At 46.8% G+C, this 23,132-nt stretch overlaps 2 protein-coding genes across 2 annotated transcripts; both read left to right on the forward strand.

Moving 5' to 3' along the window:
* Positions 1-5,814: 5,814 nt before the first annotated feature.
* On the forward strand, positions 5,815-6,610 carry LOC146017662 (uncharacterized). The gene is made up of 2 exons (XM_083151822.1): positions 5,815-6,435; positions 6,569-6,610. The coding sequence occupies exons 1-2, from the start codon at positions 5,815-5,817 to the stop codon at positions 6,608-6,610; spliced, it is 663 nt and encodes a 220-aa protein (XP_083007948.1).
* Positions 6,611-6,804: 194 nt separating this feature from the next.
* LOC146017678 (uncharacterized) lies at positions 6,805-22,662 on the forward strand. Its single transcript, XM_083151823.1, has 8 exons — positions 6,805-7,396; positions 7,457-9,384; positions 9,726-9,909; positions 10,103-10,501; positions 10,631-12,211; positions 15,128-16,172; positions 16,266-17,123; positions 22,644-22,662. The coding sequence occupies exons 1-8, from the start codon at positions 6,805-6,807 to the stop codon at positions 22,660-22,662; spliced, it is 6,606 nt and encodes a 2,201-aa protein (XP_083007949.1).
* Positions 22,663-23,132: the final 470 nt, after the last annotated feature.

Raw genomic sequence — 23,132 nt, forward strand, 5'->3', positions numbered from 1 at the left:
TTGCGCACAGTACCGCAAGCTGCTGTACCTCTTGAACCAAGGGCCTTAAACAGGGGGATGCTAGTGTAAAAGTTATCCACATAGAGGTGATAACCTTTATCCAGGAAGGGGTGCACTAAATCCCAGACAATTTTTCCACTAACACCTACGAGGGAGGGGGGGCATTCTGGCGGTTCAATTCTTGAATCCTTCCCTTCATATACCCTAAACCTGTGAGTGTACCCTGAGGTGCTTTCACACAGCTTATACATTTTTATGCCATACCTTGCCCTCTTACTGGGAAGGTACTGGCGGAATTTAACCCTTCCTTTAAAATGTATAAGGGACTCGTCTATGCAAATGAATTTATCTGGGATGTACATCTCTTCAAATTTGGCACTGAAATGATCAATGACCGGCCTGACTTTGAATAGCCGGTCAAAGGTGGGATCATCTCTGGGTGGGCACTGTGCATTATCGTTGTAATGCAAAAATTTAAGGATCGTCTCAAATCGAGCCCGGGGCATGGCCATACGGTAAAATGGGGTGCTGTACAGAACATCTGTACTCCAATATTGCCTAATTTCTGGCTTTTTTACTATGCCCATATGAAACACCAGACCCCAAAACGTCATCATCTCTACTGCATCTACAGGGGTCCACCTAGCAAATGATGACGTGGGGTTTTGAGCAATAAACTGCTGGGCATATAAATTAGTTTGGTCCACCATTAAATTTATAAAATCATCAGAGAAAAATAATTTGAAAAAGTCAATTTCTCTGAGACCTGTGGAATCAAATTGGATTCCTGGCATGGCCAAAAACTCAGGAACCTGGGGCTCAAAATTGTCTGGTGGTGGGGTCCATACGAGATCAATTATTGGGGGGGGGGGGTCTCAGCTGCTCTACGGGGGCGTCTTTGAGGGGGTCCCTCATCACCAGAGGAGGAAGAGGAGCTTAAGACGAATCCTTCAAATTCCCCGCTTGCCTCACTGGCTGTGTCAGAGTCAGAGGCAAGCATGGCATATGCCTCCTCCGCTGAATACATTCTTCTGGATGACTGGGATGACATTTGGGATGACATTTGGGATGCCATTTTTATTTTTGTGTTACTGGTAGTGAAATGTTTCAACACGTGTATAGTGTAGGGGGGGGTACAAACTTTATTTCAACCCGGGGGGTATGTAGTGTGTAGTGTGTATGTAGTGCAGAAAAAAAAAATAGTTTATACAAAAAAAAAAAATTGAAGTGGTTAAAAAAAAAAAAAAAATGAAGGGGTTAAAAAAAAAAATTGAAGGGGTTAAAAAAAAAAAAAAAAAAAGGTCCTGCGCCAAAAATTGAGCACAGATGTTGGTCAGTGTAACGTCCGTCACTGAACAGCGCTCAAAGGCAACAGGAATTTGATAAAAAAAAAAAAAAAAATAGATCAACCCTCTGCCGAAAAAGCTGATCAGTGATGTACGTCACTGATCAGCGCACAGTGGCCACAGGACACCCACAAAATCACAGTGTGTGTAAAAAAAAATTTAAAAAAGACCCCACAGCACCCACAAAAAAAAAAGGTGATCAGTGATGCGACACTGATTACCAGTGAGGGGCAGCAGGTGCACAACCTTTGGTGCAACTGACAGTGCAACTGGCAGCAACTGACAGGTATATATAAAAAAAAAAAACCTCTGCACCCCCAAAAAGTTGCTGATCACCTCAGATATAGTGATCAGCACAAAAGGCGGGGGCAGCAGACACAAAATTTAGCACTCTCTATCACTCTCTGTCACTATCTCTCTCTATCTCTCTATCTCTCACTATCTATCACTCTATGACACTGCAGCAGCAGCACTGACAGTTATATATATGAAAAATAACCCCTGCACCCCCAAAAAGTTGCTGGGGGTGCACAAAAGGGGGGCAGCAGACACAAAATATAGCAGTCTCTATCACTCTCTGTCACTATCTCTCTCTATCTCTCTATCTCTCTATCTCTCACTATCTATCACTCTATGACACTGCAGCAGCAGCACTGACAGGTATATATATATATATAAAAAAAAACCTGCGCCCCCAAAAAGTTGCTGATCAGTTAATTTATACTGATCAGCACAAAAGGGGGGGCAGCAGTCAGTTATATAAAAAATATATAGCACAATCTGTCACTATCTCTCTATCTCTCTCTCTCTATCTCTCTCTATCTCTCTCTGGGGCAGATTTATTAAGCTTGGAGAAGAGATAAACTGGAGATAAAGCAGAGAAAAGGTAAAAGGAGATAAAGCACCAGCCAATCAACTCCCAACTGTCTTTTTCAAACACAGCTGATTGGCTGGTGCTTTATCTCCTTTTACCTTTTCTCCGCTTTATCTCCAGTTTATCTCTTCTCCAAGCTTAATAAATCTGCCCCTCTATCTCTCTATCTATAACTCTATTACACTGCAGCAGCACAAAATATAGCACTCTCTGTCACTAGGCCTCTCTATCTCTCTCTATCTCTCTCTCTCTATCTCTCTATCTAATAACTCGCAGCAGCACAACACAGCACAACACAGCACAGGATGTCACAAGAAGAAGCAAGATCCAGGCAGTGATCAGGTAAGTATTTAGCAAGGTTCTGGTCAGTACATGGCGGCAGCTGGGCACGGTGACCGCACTGCACGCAATTCCAGACCGGAATGGCGTCTGCAGTGCAGTCACCGTTAGTTTAAACCCCCCTCCATGGCTGTGATTGGTCCGTCGGTCCGACGAACCAATCACGGCCTTTGGGGGCGGGCGGGGTGTGGTGGGGTGACACCAGTGTCACCCTTACACCCCGCGGTGATTGGTGCTGTACTTTACAGCACCAATCACCTCCGATCCCGTGTCACCGGCGAACACTATTCGCCGGTGACACAGAAAACGCTGTGAATGGCTGTTCACACTGAACAGCCAATCACAGCGATCGCCGACGGGGGGGCGGCATCGCAGCCCCCCCTGGGCATGCAGGGACATGTCTGCTGTCAGGGACAGCAGACATCGTCCCTCTGTCACTGCGTCTCTAGACGCAGTGACAGTTTGAAGTCATGACGTACATTTACGCCATGTGTCGGGAAGTACATCCCAGCCATGACGTAAATGTACGTCAAATGTCGGGAAGGGGTTAAGATTAAAATATATAAGCGCTTTGAAAATATGTAGAGTAATTGAGAGGCTGGTATTGCCTTCTGTGAGTGGCAAGGAGAGGCAACTTGTCAGAGTGTGATCCTCATATGTCCCAGTTCCTACCAATATTGAGGTAATGATGGTAATGGGAGTACAATCATAGGTCACGATTTTATATAAAAAAATTATTATTATGACAAGTGCTTGTAATAGCCAGGAGACAGGGGCGTCCTTGAACAGTTTTTGCTCCTGTGTGTGTAACCGCTGCTGAGATTACTTCTAACCTGTCAGTTCTGAGCATCTATGTACTGCAGCGTGATAACAAGGAGTTGGCATCCCCGCTGGCGTCTGTTCCTTGCCTGAGATGCCTGGTTACGTGGTGCACCACGTGTCCTGGGGAGGTCCCGACGTACGTTTCACTTGCGCTTGGTCACTCTCACCTCCCCACTTCCCCTTTTCCCATTATATACAGACAAAGTCTATTATGCGCAGGTGCAGCGCCCCTTTGCGAATGGCTTCGGGGACTTGCATAGATGCCGAGCTGTATGCAAACATCGGGGCGGGTTGGGGGCTGACAGCAGTGGGAATGGGGCTCTTTTGTGGGTATCCCCATGAAAAGGTTTCCATGAGTACGCGGGTGGGTCGATGTCACAGGACGTCAGACGCTCACTTGTCTTTTTCCAGTTTTCACTGACTTTTATTTGCGATGGCAAGAGAAATCATTTGATGGATGTGACTATCGATTGATTTCTCTTGCAGCGGACACATGTTTCACATGTCACCAAGGGGAATCGGCGGAGGCAGCGGCTGGGGGGGGGGGGGGGGCGTTCCGGCATGTGTCATCTCACGTGCTTGGTTAGCTGCGATGTTCGCAGCTTACTGAGTCAACCTAAATCAGGCCCATTGCTTCTTGACCTTTGCAGTTAAAGTTAGACACTCTCTGTACAGCTACTGAATTAACGAGAGGGCAAAAATCCGACATAAAGATGGAGCTGGGCTCCCTCTTGCTGGCGAATCGCCAGAATGTCACCACTGGCGATCCGCCAGCAGCCCGGCTCTCCATCTGACTGAGATGCACGTGCGTCTCACGCGCGTCCCAGTGTCCGTGCGGCGGGGCGACGGGAACCTGTCCGTCTCTGTTTCAGGAGACGGACAGGGTTAGGGGGGGGGGGGGTGCGGGGAGGCGGTGGGGACCCCGGGTGACCGCCAACAAGCCAGCGGGGACCCAGGGGAAGCCATCAGAAGGGGACGCGCGCGCATTTCTTGCACGCGCGTCCCCTTTCGCAGATAGAGATGGTGGGGGGCGGGGGATGGCGGCTGGCGTCGCCATCGCCATCCCCTACAAAGAAGAGACCCGCTCCATCTGTACTGGCAAATAGTGTGCTCACTGGGCTACCCAGAATCATGGAAGGGTGGATATATATGGGTGTATGTTCATCCCAAAGTGGGGTGTCCTCTGGTGGGAGGAATTTTGTCCTGATTTCATATGGACATCACTGTTGATGTTACTGAAAGTTACTATCTCTTTTTTAGGTGAACACTTTGTTTCTGGATTATTATTTCCAGGCTACACCAGTAATTATATTGGCCCAAGTTTTCCAGAAAAAGGAGCGTGATTTTAAACAAATTCCTGCTTACAATCATAATATCACCTTTGTGTCGTCTTATGGAAACATCTGTAAAATACCAACTGATCTGAGGACGACATCAGCCAGTACATCACAATCAACAACAAGTTCCTCTACAACACTTTCATCTACCTCAACAATCCACCTTGATTCAACAACTTTCAATACAACCACAACCGTATCTTCAGCAACTCAGGCAACTTCAACTGCAAGATCTACATCAACTACTGCAACAACTTCAACAACACGACCAACTACTACATTAACAACACTAGCAACTAAAACACCCACTAGCACCTCAACAACGTTAGCAACCACAGCACCCAGTATCGCCACAACATCCACCTCAAAAACTTTAGCAACCAGAACAACCACTAACTTCACAAAATCACTCTCAACAATTTTAGCAACTGCAACATCCAGTACAATCACAGCATCACCCTCAACAAATTTAGCAATTATAAAAGAAAGTACCTCCACATCACCCTCTAAAGCTTTATTAATTACAACTCCATCTACCTCGAAAGCATCCACGACAACAACGTTAGCAACCATAAAACTCACTACCTCCAAATCATTGACCACAAAAACCTTAGCAACAACTGCAATAAAAACTGCATCCATAATATCACCCTTAACCACGTTAGCTACAGCAACCACTACCACTACACCTCCCTCAACCACTTTAGCTACAACTAAAACACGCACTACCACTACATATCCCTCAACCACTTTAGCTACAACTACAGCACCCACTACCACTACACCTCCCTCAACCACTTTAGCTACAACTAAAGCACCCACTACCACTACATATCCCTCAACCACTTTAGCTACAACTACAGCACCCACTACCACTACACCTCCCTCAACCACTTTAGCTACAACTAAAACACCCACTTCTACTATGTATCCCTCAACAACTTTAATTACAACTACAGCACCCATTACCACTATACCTCCCTCAACAAATTTGGCTACAACTACAGCACCCACTACCACTACACCTCCCTCAACAACATTAGCTACAACTACAGCACCCACTACCACTACACCTCCTTCAACAACATTAGCTACAATGACAGCAACCACTACCACTACACCTCCTTCAACATTAGCCTCAACTACAACACCCACAACCACTACACCTCCCTCAACATCATTAGCTACAACTACAACATCCACTACCACTACACCTCCCTCAACAACTTTAGCTACAACTACAGCACCAACTACCACTACACCTCCCTCAACAACATTAGCTACAACTACAACACCCCCTACCACTAAACCTCCCTCAACAACTTTAGCTACAACTACAGCATCCACTACCACTACACCTCCCTCAACAACATTAGCTACAACTACTGCACCCACTACGACTACCACTCCCTCAACAACATTATCTACCACTACAGCACCCACTACCACTCTATCTCTCTCAACAACATTAGCTACAACTACAGCACCTACAACCACTATCCCTCCCTCAACAACATTAGCTACAACTACAGTACCCACTACCAGTATACCTCCCTCAACAACATTAGCTATATCTACAGCACCCACTACCACTCCACCTCCCTCAACAACTTTAGCTACAACTACGGCACTTATTACCTCTACCTCAACAACATTAGCTACAACTACAGCACCCGCTACCACTACACCTCCCTCAACAACTTTAGCAGCAACTACAGCACCCACTACCCCTACACCTCTTTCAACAACTTTAGCTACAACTACAGCACCCACTACCACTCCACCTCCCTCAACAACATTAGCTACAACTACAACACCCTTTACCACTACACCTCCCTCAACAACTTTAGCTAGAACTACAGCACTCATTACCTCTACTTCAACAACATTAGCTACAACTACATCACCCACTACCACTACCCTTTCCTCAACATTAGCTACAACTACAGCATCGACTACCACTACACCTCCCTCAACAAATTTAGCTACAACTCAAGCACCCACTACCACTACCCTTCCCTCAACATTAGCTACAACTATGGGACCTGCTACAACTACACCACCCTCAACAACTTTATATAAAATTATGGCACCAACTACCACTACACCTCCCTCAACAACTTTAACTATAACTACAGGACCCTCTACAACTACACTTCCGTCAACAACTTTTGCTATAACTACAACAACCACTACAACTACACCTCCCTCAACATTAGCTACAACTACAGTAAACGCTACCACTACAACTCCTTCAACAACTTTAGATACAACTACAACAGCCACTACCACCACACTTACCTCAACAACATTAGCTACGACGACAAAAACCGCTACCACTACCCTTCCCTCAACAACTTTAGCTACAACTACAGCACCCACTAACACTAGCACTCCCTCAACATTAGCTACAACTACAGCACCCACTAACACTACACCTTCCTCAACAACATTAGCTGCAACTACAGCACCCACTACCACTACACCTCCCTCAACAACATTAGCTACAACTACAGCACCCACTTCCACTACCACTCCCTCAACAACATTATCTACAACTACAGCACCCACCACCACTCCATCTCCCTTAAAAACTTTAGCTACAACTACAACACCCACTACAACCACACTTCCCTCAACAACTTTAGCTGCAACTACAGCACCCAATACCACTACACGTCCCTCAACAACTTCAGCTAAAACTACAGCACCCACTACGTCTACCTCAACGACATTAGCTACAACTACAGCACCCACTATAACTACACCTCCCTCAACAACTTTAGCTACCACTACAGCATCCACTACCACTACACCTCCCTCAACAACATTAGCTTCCACTACAGCACCCACTTCCACTACACCTCCCTCAACAACTTTAGCTACAACTACAGCACCCACTACCCCCTCTTCAACAACTTTAGCTGCAACTACAGCACCCACTACCACTACATCTCTTTCAACAACTTTAGCTACAATTACAGTACCCACTACCACTAAACCTCCCTCAACAACTTTAGCTACAACTACAGCATCCACTACCACTACACCTCCATCAACATTAGCTACAACTACAGCACCCACTACCACTACACCTCCCTCAACAACATTAGCTACAACTACAACACCCACTACCACTACACCTCCCTCAAAAACTTTAGCTACAACTACAGCACCCACTACCACTACACCCTATTTAACAACTTTAGCTGCAACTACAGCACCCACTACCACTACACCTCCCTCAACAACTTTAGCTACAACTACAGCACCCGCTATCACTACTCCTTTCTCAACAACTTTAGATACAAATACAGCACCCACTACGTCTACCTCAACGACATTAGCTACAACTACAGCACCCACTACAACTACACCTCCCTCAACAACTTTAGCTACAACTACAGCACCCACTACCACTACACCTCCCTCAACAACTTTAGCTACAACTACAGCACCCACTACCACTACACCTCCCTCCACATTAGCTACAACTACAGCACCCACTACAACCACACCTCCCTCAACAACATTAGCTATAACTACAGCACCCACTACCGCCTCTTCAAGAACTTTAGCTGCAACTACAGCACCCACTACCACTGCATCTCTTTCAACAACTTTAGCTACAACTACAGCTCCCACTACCACTAAACCTCCCTCAACAACTTTAGCTACAACTACAGCACCCACTACCACTACTCCTCCCTCAACCACATTAGCTACAACTACAGCACCCTCTACCACTTCCCCTTTCTCAACAACTTTAGCACCCACTACGTCTACCTCAATGACATTAGCTACAGCTACAGCACCCACTACAACTACACCTCCCTCAACAACTTTAGTTACAACTACAGCACCTACTACCGCTACACCTCCCTCAACAACTTTAGCTACAACTACAGCACCCACTACCACTACACCTCCCTCAACAACTTTAGCTACAACATCAGCACCCACTACCACTACACCTCCCTCCACATTAGCTACAACTACAGCACCCACTACCACTACACCTCCCTCAACAACTTTAGCTACAACTAGAGCACCCACTACCTCTACACCTCCCTCAACAACTTTAGCTACAACTACAGCGCCCACTACCACTACACCAACCTCCACATTAGCTACAACTACAGCACCCACTACCACTACACCTCCCTCAACAACATTAGCTACAACTAGAACACCCACTACCACTACACCTGCCTCAACAACTTTAGCTACAGCTAAATTACCCACTACCACTACTCCCTCTTCAACAACTTTAGCTGCAAATACAACACCCACTACCTCAACACCTCCATCAACAACATCAGCTACAACTACAGCACCCACTACCACTACATCTCCCTCAACAACTTTAGCTACAACTACAGCACACACTACCACTACACCTCCCTCAACAACATTAGCTACAACTACAGCACCCACTACCACTACATCTCCCTCAACAACTTTAGCTACAACTACAGCAACTACTACCACTACACCTCCCTCAACATTAGCTACCACTACAGCACCCACTACCACTACACCTCCCTCAACAACTTTAGCTACAACTACAGCACCAACTACCACTACACCTCAATCAACAACTTTAGCTGCAACTACAGTACCCACTACCACTACATTTCTTTCAACAACTTTAGCTACAACTACAGCACCCACTACCACTAAACCTCCCTCAACAACTTTAGCTACAACTATAGCACTCACTACCACTACACCTCCCTCAACAACATTAGCTACAAATACAGCACCCACTACCACTACACCTCCCTCAACAACATTAGCTACAACTACAGCACCCACAACCACTACACCTCCTTCAACAACATTAGCTAAAACTACAGCACCCACTACCACTACCAGTCCCTCAACCACTTTAGATACAACTACAGCACCCACTACCACTACACCCCCCTCAACATTAGCTACAACTACAGCACCCACTACCACTACACCTCCCTCAACAACTTTAGCTAATACTACAGCACCCAGTACCACTACCCCTCCCTCAACAACATTAGCGACAACTACAGTACCCACTACCACTACCCCTCCCTCAACAACTTTAGCTACAACTACAGCACCCACTACTACTACACCTCCCTCAACAACTTTAGCTACAACTGCAGCACTCACTACCTCTACACCTCCCTCAACAACATTAGCGACAACTACAGTACCCACTACCACTACCCCTCCCTCAACAACATTAGCTACAACTACAGCACCCACTACCACTAGCCCTCCCTCAACAAATTTAGCTACAACTACATCACCCACTTCCACTAACACTCCCTCAACAACTTTAGCTACAACTACAGCACCCACTACCACTACACCTCCCTTAACCATTTTGGATACAACTACAGTGCCCACTACCACTACCCCTCCCTCAACAACTTTAGCTACAACTACAACACCCACAACCACTACACCTCCCTCAACAACATTAGCTACAACTACAGCACCCAGTACCACTACCCTTCCCTCAACAACATTAGCGACAACTACAGTACCCACTACCACTACCCCTCCCTCAACAACATTAGCTACAACTACAGCACCCACTACCACTAGCCCTCCCTCAACAACTTTAGCTACAACTACAGCACCCACTACCACTACACCTCCCTCAACAACATTAGCTACAACTGCAGCATCCACTACCTCTACACCTCCCTCAACAACTTTAGCTATAACTACAGCACTCACTACCACTAGCCCTCCCTCAACAACATCAGCTACAACTACAGCACCCACTACCACTAGCCCTCCCTCAACAACTTTAGCTACAACTACAGCACCCACTACCACTACACCTCCCTCGACAACTATAGCTACAACTGCAGCACCCACTACCTCTACACCTCCCTCAAAAACTTTAGCTATAACTACAGCACTCACTACCACTACACCTCCCTTAACCACTTTGGATACAACTACAGCATCCACTACCACTGCCCCTCCCTCAACAACATTAGCTACAACTACAGCACCCACTACCACTACCCCTCCCTCAACAACATTAGCTACAACGACAGTACCCACTACCACTACCCCTATTTCAAAAACATTAGCTACAACTACAGTACCCACTACCACTACACCTACCTCAACAACATTAGCTACAACTACAGCACCCACTACCATTACCCCTCCCTCAACCACTTTAGCTACAACTACAGCACCCAGTACCACTACACCCCCCTCAACATTAGCTAAAACTACAGCACCCACTACTACTACACCTCCCTCAACAACTTTAGGTACAACTACAGCACCCACTACCACTACACCTCCCTCAACAACTTTAGCTGCAACTACAGCACCCACTACCTCTACACCTCCCTCAACAACATTAGCTACAACTACAGCACCCACTACCACTACCCCTCCCTCAACAACATTAGCGACAACTACAGTACCCACTACCACTACCCCTCCCTCAACAACATTAGCTACAACTACAGCACCCACTACCACTACCCCTACCTCAACAACTTTAGCAACAACTACAGCACCTACTACCACTACACCTCCCTCAACATTAGCTACAACTACAGCACCCACTACCACTAGCCCTCCCTCAACAACTTTAGCTACAACTACAATACCCACTACCACTACACCTCCCTCAACATTAGCTACAACTACAGCACCCACTACCACTACCCTTCCCTCAACAACTTTAGCTACAACTACCGCACCCACTACACCCCCCTCAACTTTAGCTACAACTACAGTACCCACTACCACTACCCCTCCCTCAACAACGTTAGCTACAACTACAGTACCCACTACCCCTCCCTCAACAACAATAGCTACAACTACAGCACCCACTACCACTACCCCTCCCTCAACAACTTTAGGTACAACTACAGCATCCACTACCACTACCCCTCCCACAACAACATTAGCTACAACTACTGCACCCACTACCACTACCCCTACCTCAACAACTTTAGCTACAACTACAGCACCCACTACCACTACACCTCCCTCAACATTAGCTACAACTACAGCACCCACTACCACTACACCTCCCTCAACAACTTTAGCTACAACTACAGTACCCACTACCACTACACCTCCCTCAACATTAGCTACAACTAAAGTACCCACTACCACTACCCCTCCCTCAACAACATTAGCTACAACTACAGCACCCACTACGACTACCCCTCCCTCAACAACATTAGCTACAACTACAGCACCCACTACGACTACCCCTCCCTCAACAACATTAGCTACAACTACAGCACACACTACCACTTCCCCTCCCTCAACAACTTTAGCAACAACTACAGCACCTACTACCACTACACCTCCCTCAACATTAGCTACAACTACAGCACCCACTACAACTACCCTTCCCTCAACAACTTTAGCTACTACTACAGTACCCACTATCCCTCCCTCAACAACAATAGCTACAACTACAGCACCCACTACCACTACCCCTCCCTCAACAACTTTAGGTCCAACTACAGCATCCACTACCACTACCCCTCCCTCAACAACATTAGCTACAACTACAGCACCCACTACCACTACCCCTACCTCAACATTAGCTACAACTACAGCACCCACTACCACTACACCTCCCTCAACAACTTTAGCTACAACTACAGTACCCACTACAACTACCCCTCCCTCATCAACATTAGCTACAACTAAAGTACCCACTACCACTACCCCTCCGTCAACAACATTAGCTACAACTACAGCACCCACTACAACTACACCTCCCTCAACAACTTTAGCTACAACTGCAGCACCTACTACCACTACACCTCCCTCAACAACATTAGCTACAACTACAGCACCCACTACCACTACACCTCCCTCAATGACTTTAGCTACAACTACAGTACCCACTACCCCTCCCTCAACAACTTTAGCTACAACTACAGTACCCACAACCACTATCCCTCCCTCAACAACATTAGCTACAACTACAGTACCCACTACCACTACCCCTCCCTCAACAACATTAGCTACAACTACAGCACCCTCTACCACTACCTCTCCCTCAACTGCTTTAGCTACAACTGCAGCACCCACAACCACTACACCTCTCTCAACATTAGTTACAACTACAGCACCCACTACCACTACATCTCCCTCAACAACATTAGCTACAACTACAGCACACTCTACCACTACACCTCCTTCAACAACAGCTACAACTACAGTACCCACTACCACTACACCTCCCTCAACATTAGCTACAACTCCAGCACCCACTACCACTGCCCCTCCCTCAACAACATTAGCTACAACTACAGTACCCACTACCCCTCCCTCAACAGCAATAGCTACAACTACAGCACCCACTACCACTACCCCTCCCTCAACAACTTTAGGTACAACTACAGCACCCACTACCACTACCCCTCCCTCAACAACATTAGCTACAACTACAGCACCCACTACCACTACCCCTACTTTAACAACTTTAGCTACAACTACAGCACCCACTACACCTCCCTCAACATTAGCTACAACTACAGCACCCACTACACCTCCCTCAACAACTTTAGCTACAACTACAGTACCCACTACCACTACCCCTCCCTCATCAACATTAGCTACAACTAAAGTACCCACTACCACTACCCCTCCCTCAACAACATTAGCTACAACTACAGCACACTCTACCACTACACCTCCTTCAACAACGTTAGCTACAACTATAGCACCCACTACCACTACCCCTCCCTCAACAACATTAGCTACAACTACACCACCCACTACCACCACACTTCCCTCAACAACATTAGCTACAACTACACCACCCACTACCACTACACCTCCTTCAACAACGTTAGCTACAACTACACCACCCACTACCACTACACCTCCCTCAACAACATTAGCTACAACTTCACCACCCACTACCAATACACCTCCCTCAACAACATTAGCTACAACTACAACACCCTCTACCACTACACCTCCTTCAACAACGTTAGCTACAACTACAGCACCCACTACCTCTACACCTCCCTCAACAACATTAGCTACAACTACACCACCCACTACAACTACACCTCCCTCAACAACCTTATCTACAACTACAGCACCTTCTACCACTACACCTCCCTCAACAACATCAGCTACAACTACAACACCCACTACCACTACACCTCCCTCAACAACTTTAGCTACAACTACAGTACCCACTACCCCTCCTTCAACAACTTTAGCTACAACTACAGCACCCACTACCACTACACCTCCCTCAACAACATTAGCTACAACTACAACACCCTCTACCACTACACCTCCTTCAACAACGTTAGTTACAACTAGAGCACCCACTACCACTACACCTCCCTCAACAACATTAGCTACAACTACACCACCCACTACCACCACACTTCCCTCAACAACATTAGCTACAACTACACCACCCACTACCACTACACCTCCTTCAACAACGTTAGCTACAACTACACTACCCACTACCACTACACCTCCCTCAACAACATTAGCTACAACTACACCACCCACTACCACTACACCTCCCTCAACAACATTAGCTACAACTACAACACCCTCTACCACTACACCTCCTTCAACAAAGTTAGCTACAACTACAGCACCCACTACCTCTACACCTCCCTCAACAACATTAGCTACAACTACATCACCCACTACCACTACACCTCCCTCAACAACATTAGCTACAACTACACCACCCACCACTACTACACGTCCCTCAACATTAGCTACAACTACAGCACCCTCTACCACTACACCTCCCTCAACATTAGCTACAACTACACCACCCACTACCACTACACCTCCCTCGACAACATTAGCTACAACTACACCACCCACTACCACTACACCTCCCTCAACAACATTAGCTACAACTACACCACCCACTACCACCACACTTCCCTCAACAACATTAGCTACAACTACACCACCCACTACCACTACACCTCCTTCAACAATGTTAGCTACAACTACACCACCCACTACCACTACACCTCCCTCAACAACATTAGCTACAACTACACTACCCACTACCACTACACCTCCCTCAACAACATTAGCTACAACTACAACACCCTCTACCACTACACCTCCTTCAACAACGTTAGCTACAACTACAGCACCCACTACCTCTACACCTCCCTCAACAACATTAGCTACAACTACACCACCCACTACAACTACACCTCCCTCAACAACCTTAGCTACAACTACAGCACCTACTACCACTACACCTCCCTCAACAACATCAGCTACAACTACAGCACCCACTACCACTACACCTCCCTCAACAACTTTAGCTACAACTACAGTACCCACTACCCCTCCCTCAACAACTTTAGCTACAACTACAGCACCCTCTACCACTACACCTCCCTCAACATTAGCTACAACTACACCACCCACTACCACTACACCTCCCTCAACAACATTAGCTACAACTACACCACCCACTACCACTACACCTCCCTCAACAACATTAGCTACAACTACAACACCCACTACCACCACACTTCCCTCAACAACATTAGCTACAACTACACCACCCACTACCACTACACCTCCTTCAACAACGTTAGCTACAACTACACTACCCACTACCACTACACCTCCCTCAACAACATTAGCTACAACTACACCACCCACTACCACTACACCTCCCTCAACAACATTAGCTACAACTACAACACCCTCTACCACTACACCTCCTTCAACAACGTTAGCTACAACTACAGCACCCACTACCACTACACCTCCCTCAACAACATTAGCTACAACTACACCACCCACTACCACTACACCTCCCTCAACAACATTAGCTACAACTACACCACCCACCACCACAACACCTCCCTCAACATTAGCTACAACTACAGCACCCTCTACCACTACACCTCCCTCAACATTAGCTACAACTACACCACCCACTACCACTACACCTCCCTCAACAGCATTAGCTACAACTACACCACCCACTACCACTACACCTCCCTCAACAACATTAGCTACAACTACACCACCCACTACCACCACACTTCCCTCAACAACATTAGCTACAACTACACCACCCACTACCACTACACCTCCTTCAACAACGTTAGCTACAACTACACCACCCACTACCACTACACCTCCCTCAACAACATTAGCTACAACTACACCACCCACTACCACTACACCTCCCTCAACAACATTAGCTACAACTACAACACCCTCTACCACTACACCTCCTTCAACAACGTTAGCTACAACTACAGCACCCTCTACCTCTACACCTCCCTCAACAACATTAGCTACAACTACACCACCCACTACAACTACACCTCCCTCAACAACCTTAGCTACAACTACAGCACCTACTACCACTACACCTTCCTCAACAACATCAGCTACAACTACAGCACCCACTACCACTACACATCCCTCAACAACATTAGCTACAACTACACCACCCACTACAACTACACCTCCCTCGACAACATTAGCTACAACTACACCACTCACTACCACTACACCTCCCTCAACAACATTAGCTACAACTACACCACCCACTACCACCACACTTCCCTCAACAACATTAGCTACAACTACACCACCCACTACCACTACACCTCCTTCAACAATGTTAGCTACAACTACACCACCCACTACCACTACACCTCCCTCAACAACATTAGCTACAACTACACTACCCACTACCACTACACCTCCCTCAACAACATTAGCTACAACTACAACACCCTCTACCACTACACCTCCTTCAACAACGTTAGCTACAACTACAGCACCCACTACCTCTACACCTCCCTCAACAACATTAGCTACAACTACACCACCCACTACAACTACACCTCCCTCAACAACCTTAGCTACAACTACAGCACCTACTACCACTACACCTCCCTCAACAACATCAGCTACAACTACAGCACCCACTACCACTACACCTCCCTCAACAACTTTAGCTACAACTACAGTACCCACTACCCCTCCCTCAACAACTTTAGCTACAACTACAGCACCCTCTACCACTACACCTCCCTCAACATTAGCTACAACTACACCACCCACTACCACTACACCTCCCTCAACAACATTAGCTACAACTACACCACCCACTACCACTACACCTCCCTCAACAACATTAGCTACAACTACAACACCCACTACCACCACACTTCCCTCAACAACATTAGCTACAACTACACCACCCACTACCACTACACCTCCTTCAACAACGTTAGCTACAACTACACTACCCACTACCACTACACCTCCCTCAACAACATTAGCTACAACTACACCACCCACTACCACTACACCTCCCTCAACAACATTAGCTACAACTACAACACCCTCTACCACTACACCTCCTTCAACAACGTTAGCTACAACTACAGCACCCACTACCACTACACCTCCCTCAACAACATTAGCTACAACTACACCACCCACTACCACTACACCTCCCTCAACAACATTAGCTACAACTACACCACCCACCACCACAACACCTCCCTCAACATTAGCTACAACTACAGCACCCTCTACCACTACACCTCCCTCAACATTAGCTACAACTACACCACCCACTACCACTACACCTCCCTCAACAGCATTAGCTACAACTACACCACCCACTACCACTACACCTCCCTCAACAACATTAGCTACAACTACACCACCCACTACCACCACACTTCCCTCAACAACATTAGCTACAACTACACCACCCACTACCACTACACCTCCTTCAACAACGTTAGCTACAACTACACCACCCACTACCACTACACCTCCCTCAACAACATTAGCTACAACTACACCACCCACTACCACTACACCTCCCTCAACAACATTAGCTACAACTACAACACCCTCTACCACTACACCTCCTTCAACAACGTTAGCTACAACTACAGCACCCTCTACCTCTACACCTCCCTCAACAACATTAGCTACAACTACACCACCCACTACAACTACACCTCCCTCAACAACCTTAGCTACAACTACAGCACCTACTACCACTACACCTCCCTCAACAACATCAGCTACAACTACAGCACCCACTACCACTACACATCCCTCAACAACTTTAGCTACAACTACAGTACCCACTACCCCTCCCTTAACAACTTTAGCTACAACTACAGCACCCACTACCACTACACCTCCCTCAACAACATTAGCTACAACTACAACACCCTCTACCACTACACCTCCTTCAACAACGTTAGCTACAACTACAGCACCCACTACCACTACACCTCCCTCAACAACATTAGCTACAATTACACCACCCACTACCACCACACTTCCCTCAACAACATTAGCTACAACTACACCACCCACTACCACTACACCTCCTTCAACAACGTTAGCTACAACTACACTACCCACTACCACTACACCTCCCTCAAAAACATTAGCTACAACTACACCACCCACTACCACTACACCTCCCTCAACAACATTAGCTACAACTACAACACCCACTACCACTACACCTCCTTCAACAACGTTAGCTACAACTACAGCACCCACTACCTCTACACCTCCCTCAACAACATTAGCTACAACTACACCACCCACTACCACTACACCTCCCTCAACAACATTAGCTACAACTACACCACCCACCACCACTACACCTCCCTCAACATTAGCTACAACTACAGCACCCTCTACCACTACACCTCCCTCAACATTAGCTACAACTACACCACCCACTACCACTACACCTCCCTCAACAACATTAGCTACAACTACACCACCCACTACCACTACACCTCCCTCAACAACATTAGCTACAACTACAGCACCCACTACCACTACCCCTCCCTCAACAACATTAGCTACAACTACACCACCCACTACCACCACACTTCCCTCAACAACATTAGCTACAACTACACCACCCACTACCACTACACCTCCTTCAACAACGTTAGCTACAACTACACCACCCACTACCACTACACCTCCCTCAACAACATTAGCTACAACTACACCACCCACTACCACTACACCTCCCTCAACAACATTAGCTACAACTACAACACCCTCTACCACTACACCTCCTTCAACAACGTTAGCTACAACTACAGCACCCACTACCTCTACACCTCCCTCAACAACATTAGCTACAACTACACCACCCACTACCACTACACCTCCCTCAACAACATTAGCTACAACTACACCACCCACCACTACACCTCCCTCAACATTAGCTACAACTACAGCACCCTCTCCCACTACACCTCCCTCAACATTAGCTACAACTACACCACCCACTACCACTACACCTCCCTCAACAACATTAGCTACAACTACACCACCCACTACCACTACACCTCCCTCAACAACATTAGCTACAACTACAGCACCCACTACCACTACCCCTCCCTCAACAACATTAGCTACAACTACACCACCCACTACCACCACATTTCCCTCAACAACATTAGCTACAACTACACCACCCACTACCACTACACCTCCTTCAACAACGTTAGCTACAACTACACCACCCACTACCACTACACCTCCCTCAACAACATTAGCTACAACTACACCACCCACTACCACTACACCTCCCTCAACAACATTAGCTACAACTACAACACCCTCTACTACTAAACCTCCTTCAACAACATTAGCTACAACTACACCACCCACTACAACTACACCTCCCTCAACAACATTAGCTACAACTACAGCACCTACTACCACTACACCTCCCTCAACAACATCAGCTACAACTACAGCACCCACTACCACTACACCTCCCTCAACAACATTAGCTACAACTGCACCACCCACTACCACTACACCTCCCTCAACAACATTAGCTACAACTACACCACCCACTACCACTACACCTCCCTCAACAACATTAGCTACAACTACACCACCCACTACCACTACACCTCCCTCAACAACATTAGCTACAACTACACCACCCACTACCACTACACCTCCCTCAACAACATTAGCTACAACTACAACACCCTCTACCACTACACCTCCTTCAACAACGTTAGCTACAACTACACCACGCACTACCACTACACCTCCCTCAACAACATTAGCTACAACTACACCACCCACTACCACTACACCTCCCTCAACAACATTAGCTACAACTACACCACCCACCACCACTTTTACAAAAGTCAATGTAGAGGTTTCATTTATTGATGATGGAGATGATTAGCATACATTATAGAAGTATAACAAGGTACTGTACATGTACATAATTATAACTATAAATAATATCTGCAGACTCTGAAATACAATGTGCAGTCCTGATGAGTACCACTATCATGTATAATACCTGGAACATTAACAACATTCACAGTAGCTTGGCACACTATATTAATAGGTACATTATATTTATCAGGGGTTAAAGTGGGCGCGAGCAGGGTGAAATGGAGTTCCATCAACTGTAATGGTCAGGTGGAATCAGTTCAACCTCCACCTTGGCCCTGTACAATCATTCCAACAGAAAAGAATTATAGTTTGCAGAGGGGGTGCCAAAAACCCTATCACTGGCCAAGGCTCTGCCTAATCGGGAGAGGGGGGGATTACTTGGAAGAGAATTAAGTTCCACCACCTCTCCAGGATCACTTTAAGCCCTGATATTAATACAGTCGTTTCTGTATTGGGAGGCCACTAAAAGGTGCATGGCCTATTGGCCCTATTTGGTAACCCGGCACTGAGGATTTCTATACAACAAGAATCTACCAACGATCACAAGTACAGACATTTCAGTCAATGTAAATATTTATATTTGCAATTATATCTACATCCTATTATGCTTAGAATCGCCACCCACTTCCTTTCCATGTGATCCATGGGCATAACTCCCAGAGGCAATGGAGTCGCCTGCCTCTGGACTATAAACCCAAAAGGGGCACCTGTATATATATTAACCCCAGGGCCCTTATACCTTTTGACTGTCTGTAAATACCCCGTTTGTTGTATCACTTTCTCCTTTTGTAAAGCCAACAGAATATGCTGCGCTATATAACAAACTGTTAATAAATAAGCTACATCTACAGCCCCCCTTGATCTATTACTTTTGATAATAAATTACTAAACGATAATAATAATAATATTACTTTAGTCACCCAGTCAAAAAAAGTCTAAAAGATTTGTTTGACATGTTCTTCCCCCAGTAAACCCATGCTGTTTAGGATCCTTTAAATTGTTGGTTTTAAGATATTCTACAACTCTTTGTTTTAAAAGTGTTTCAGCCAATTTCCCTACTACTGATGTAAGGCTCAATGGTTGGTAGTTGCTTACCTCTTCCTTGCTTCCACTTTTGCAGTGGGACTACATATGCTATTTCCAGTCCTCTGGGATTACTCCAGTAGCTAGTGTCTGGTTGAATAATTCTGTTAATGTTTTACCAGCTCCCCTTTAAGCTCTTTTAGGGCCAGATGTATCAAGCTTCAAAAAGTGATAAAATGGAGAGTGATAAATAGCCAGCCAATCAGCTCCTACCTGTCATGTTACAGGCTGGGTTTAAAAAATAACAGGTAGGAGCTGATTGGCTGTTTGTTTATCACTCTCCATTTTATCACTTTTGAAGCTTGATACATCTGGCCCTTAGTATCCTTGGATGCATCCCATCTGAACCCATTGATGTATCCACTTTCAGTTTTGAGAGTTCTGTTAGGACTTTCTCCTCTGTAAATGTACTTGTTTCTCCCTTGTTTTTCTGATTATACTTGCAACTTAACTGTGGCCCCTTCCCCTCTCTTTCAGCAGTGAATACTGAACAGAAATAATTATTAATATGATCTACTATTACATTGTCTCCCTCATTGCCTCTGTCTTTACTCTTATTACTCCAATTTTGTTTTTCTCCTTTCACTTAAAAATCTAAAAAAGTTTCCCCCCTTTACCCACTGACTGGGCCATTTTCTGCTTAGCCTCCTTCTGTCTAACAAGTAGGGGCGGATTGTGTGGTTGGAAAACCAGGCCATTTACCAGTAGGCTGGACTGGATTTGGCCACTTTCCCCCCTGACTGGGCCGCCGCTGTCTCCCCTGGCTGGGCTGCGGCCACTAACTGGAGGAGGGTGACTGGGAAGGCTGCCAGTGATAAAGATGGTGGCCGACCATGGTCCTAGAGGAGAGCTACTGCCCATGACCAAATGCAGCAGCTCCTCCTCCACCCATGGCCCTTCGGGGTGCTCGACACACATGAAATCCTGCTGCCTAGAGTGGCGGTGCCTGGCTCTGTCTCCTGCCTGCTCCTTTTCCCAGAGCCCGGCTCTGCTGCTTGCTACAATCAGAGCCAGGCTGTCCTCCCCTGCCGAAGCCATGTTGTCCGCCCCTGCCACTTCCAGAGTAAGTAAACGGCTCCTGCCAGCATTACCCCCCCCCCCCCCACCCATTAGCACCACCCCCGGCAACCCGTTAGCAACCCCCCCCCCCCCCTCCTTTCCCCCGGGCTGCTCTAGGATTTCTCTCGGGCCAGGTTTAATTGCCAATCCGCCCCTGCTGACAAGACACACCTCTTTGTCTTAATTGTTCTGTGTCTGCTTATATTTCCTAAAGAATAGATATTGGGGGTGTACCTGCGCACTGAGTGTTCCCTGGTCTGACTAGCTACAAAGCACTTAAGTATAGTCTGACTCAAACTACACTGAAAATGGTAATCATAGGAAGTAGTGGGGGTTAGTGCTGAGCTTTGCCCTGGTGTGCGTACAATCAAATATAAATATAGATGTAAATATAAATGGTATCTGGCACAGTGATGCAGTAAAAAAGGATGCTTTTACTTAGTGATATCTTATATCAAACAGCGTTTGCTGTGGAGTTTTCCGGGCGTTGTTTGTGAGGGGACCTGACTGTGGATAATGTCCGTATTCCCCAACGCGTTTCAGCTTTGAAGAAGGCTTTTGAAAGCTGAAACGCGTTGGGTAATACGGACATTATCCACAGTCAGGTCCCCTCACAAACAACGCCCGGCAACTCTGTGACGCAACCCCGGGAAGACTCCACAGCAAACGCTGAAACTGAGGACGCGGCACGGCAGCACCATCTGAGAAAGGAAGGGTAAGTAGGAGACAGGCACTGCTCGCGAGGCAGGAGGGCTCCCAGTCGGACGGCGGGACACCATGCATACACCGACACTATCGGTTAAAGCGAGGTGATCCTGTCATCCGCTCCAGTGCACACGTCTGATACACCGGGACCGCTACACGCTGTGGGATCCACACGCGTGCGGCGGTAACACGTACATCAGACCTACCGCACACTGGCACACCCTAGGCTGCACCAACAGTAACCACCTCCGAAAACCCGCACCCTGCACCAACACCGTGGCAAGTTTTAAAGGGGTACCCGAAGCTAACATTGTATCTGAGCAGCGG

Source organism: Crinia signifera, chromosome 1, assembly GCF_055691185.1.
Source record: "Crinia signifera chromosome 1, ASM5569118v1, whole genome shotgun sequence".
NCBI classification, from domain to species: Eukaryota; Metazoa; Chordata; class Amphibia; order Anura; family Myobatrachidae; genus Crinia; species Crinia signifera.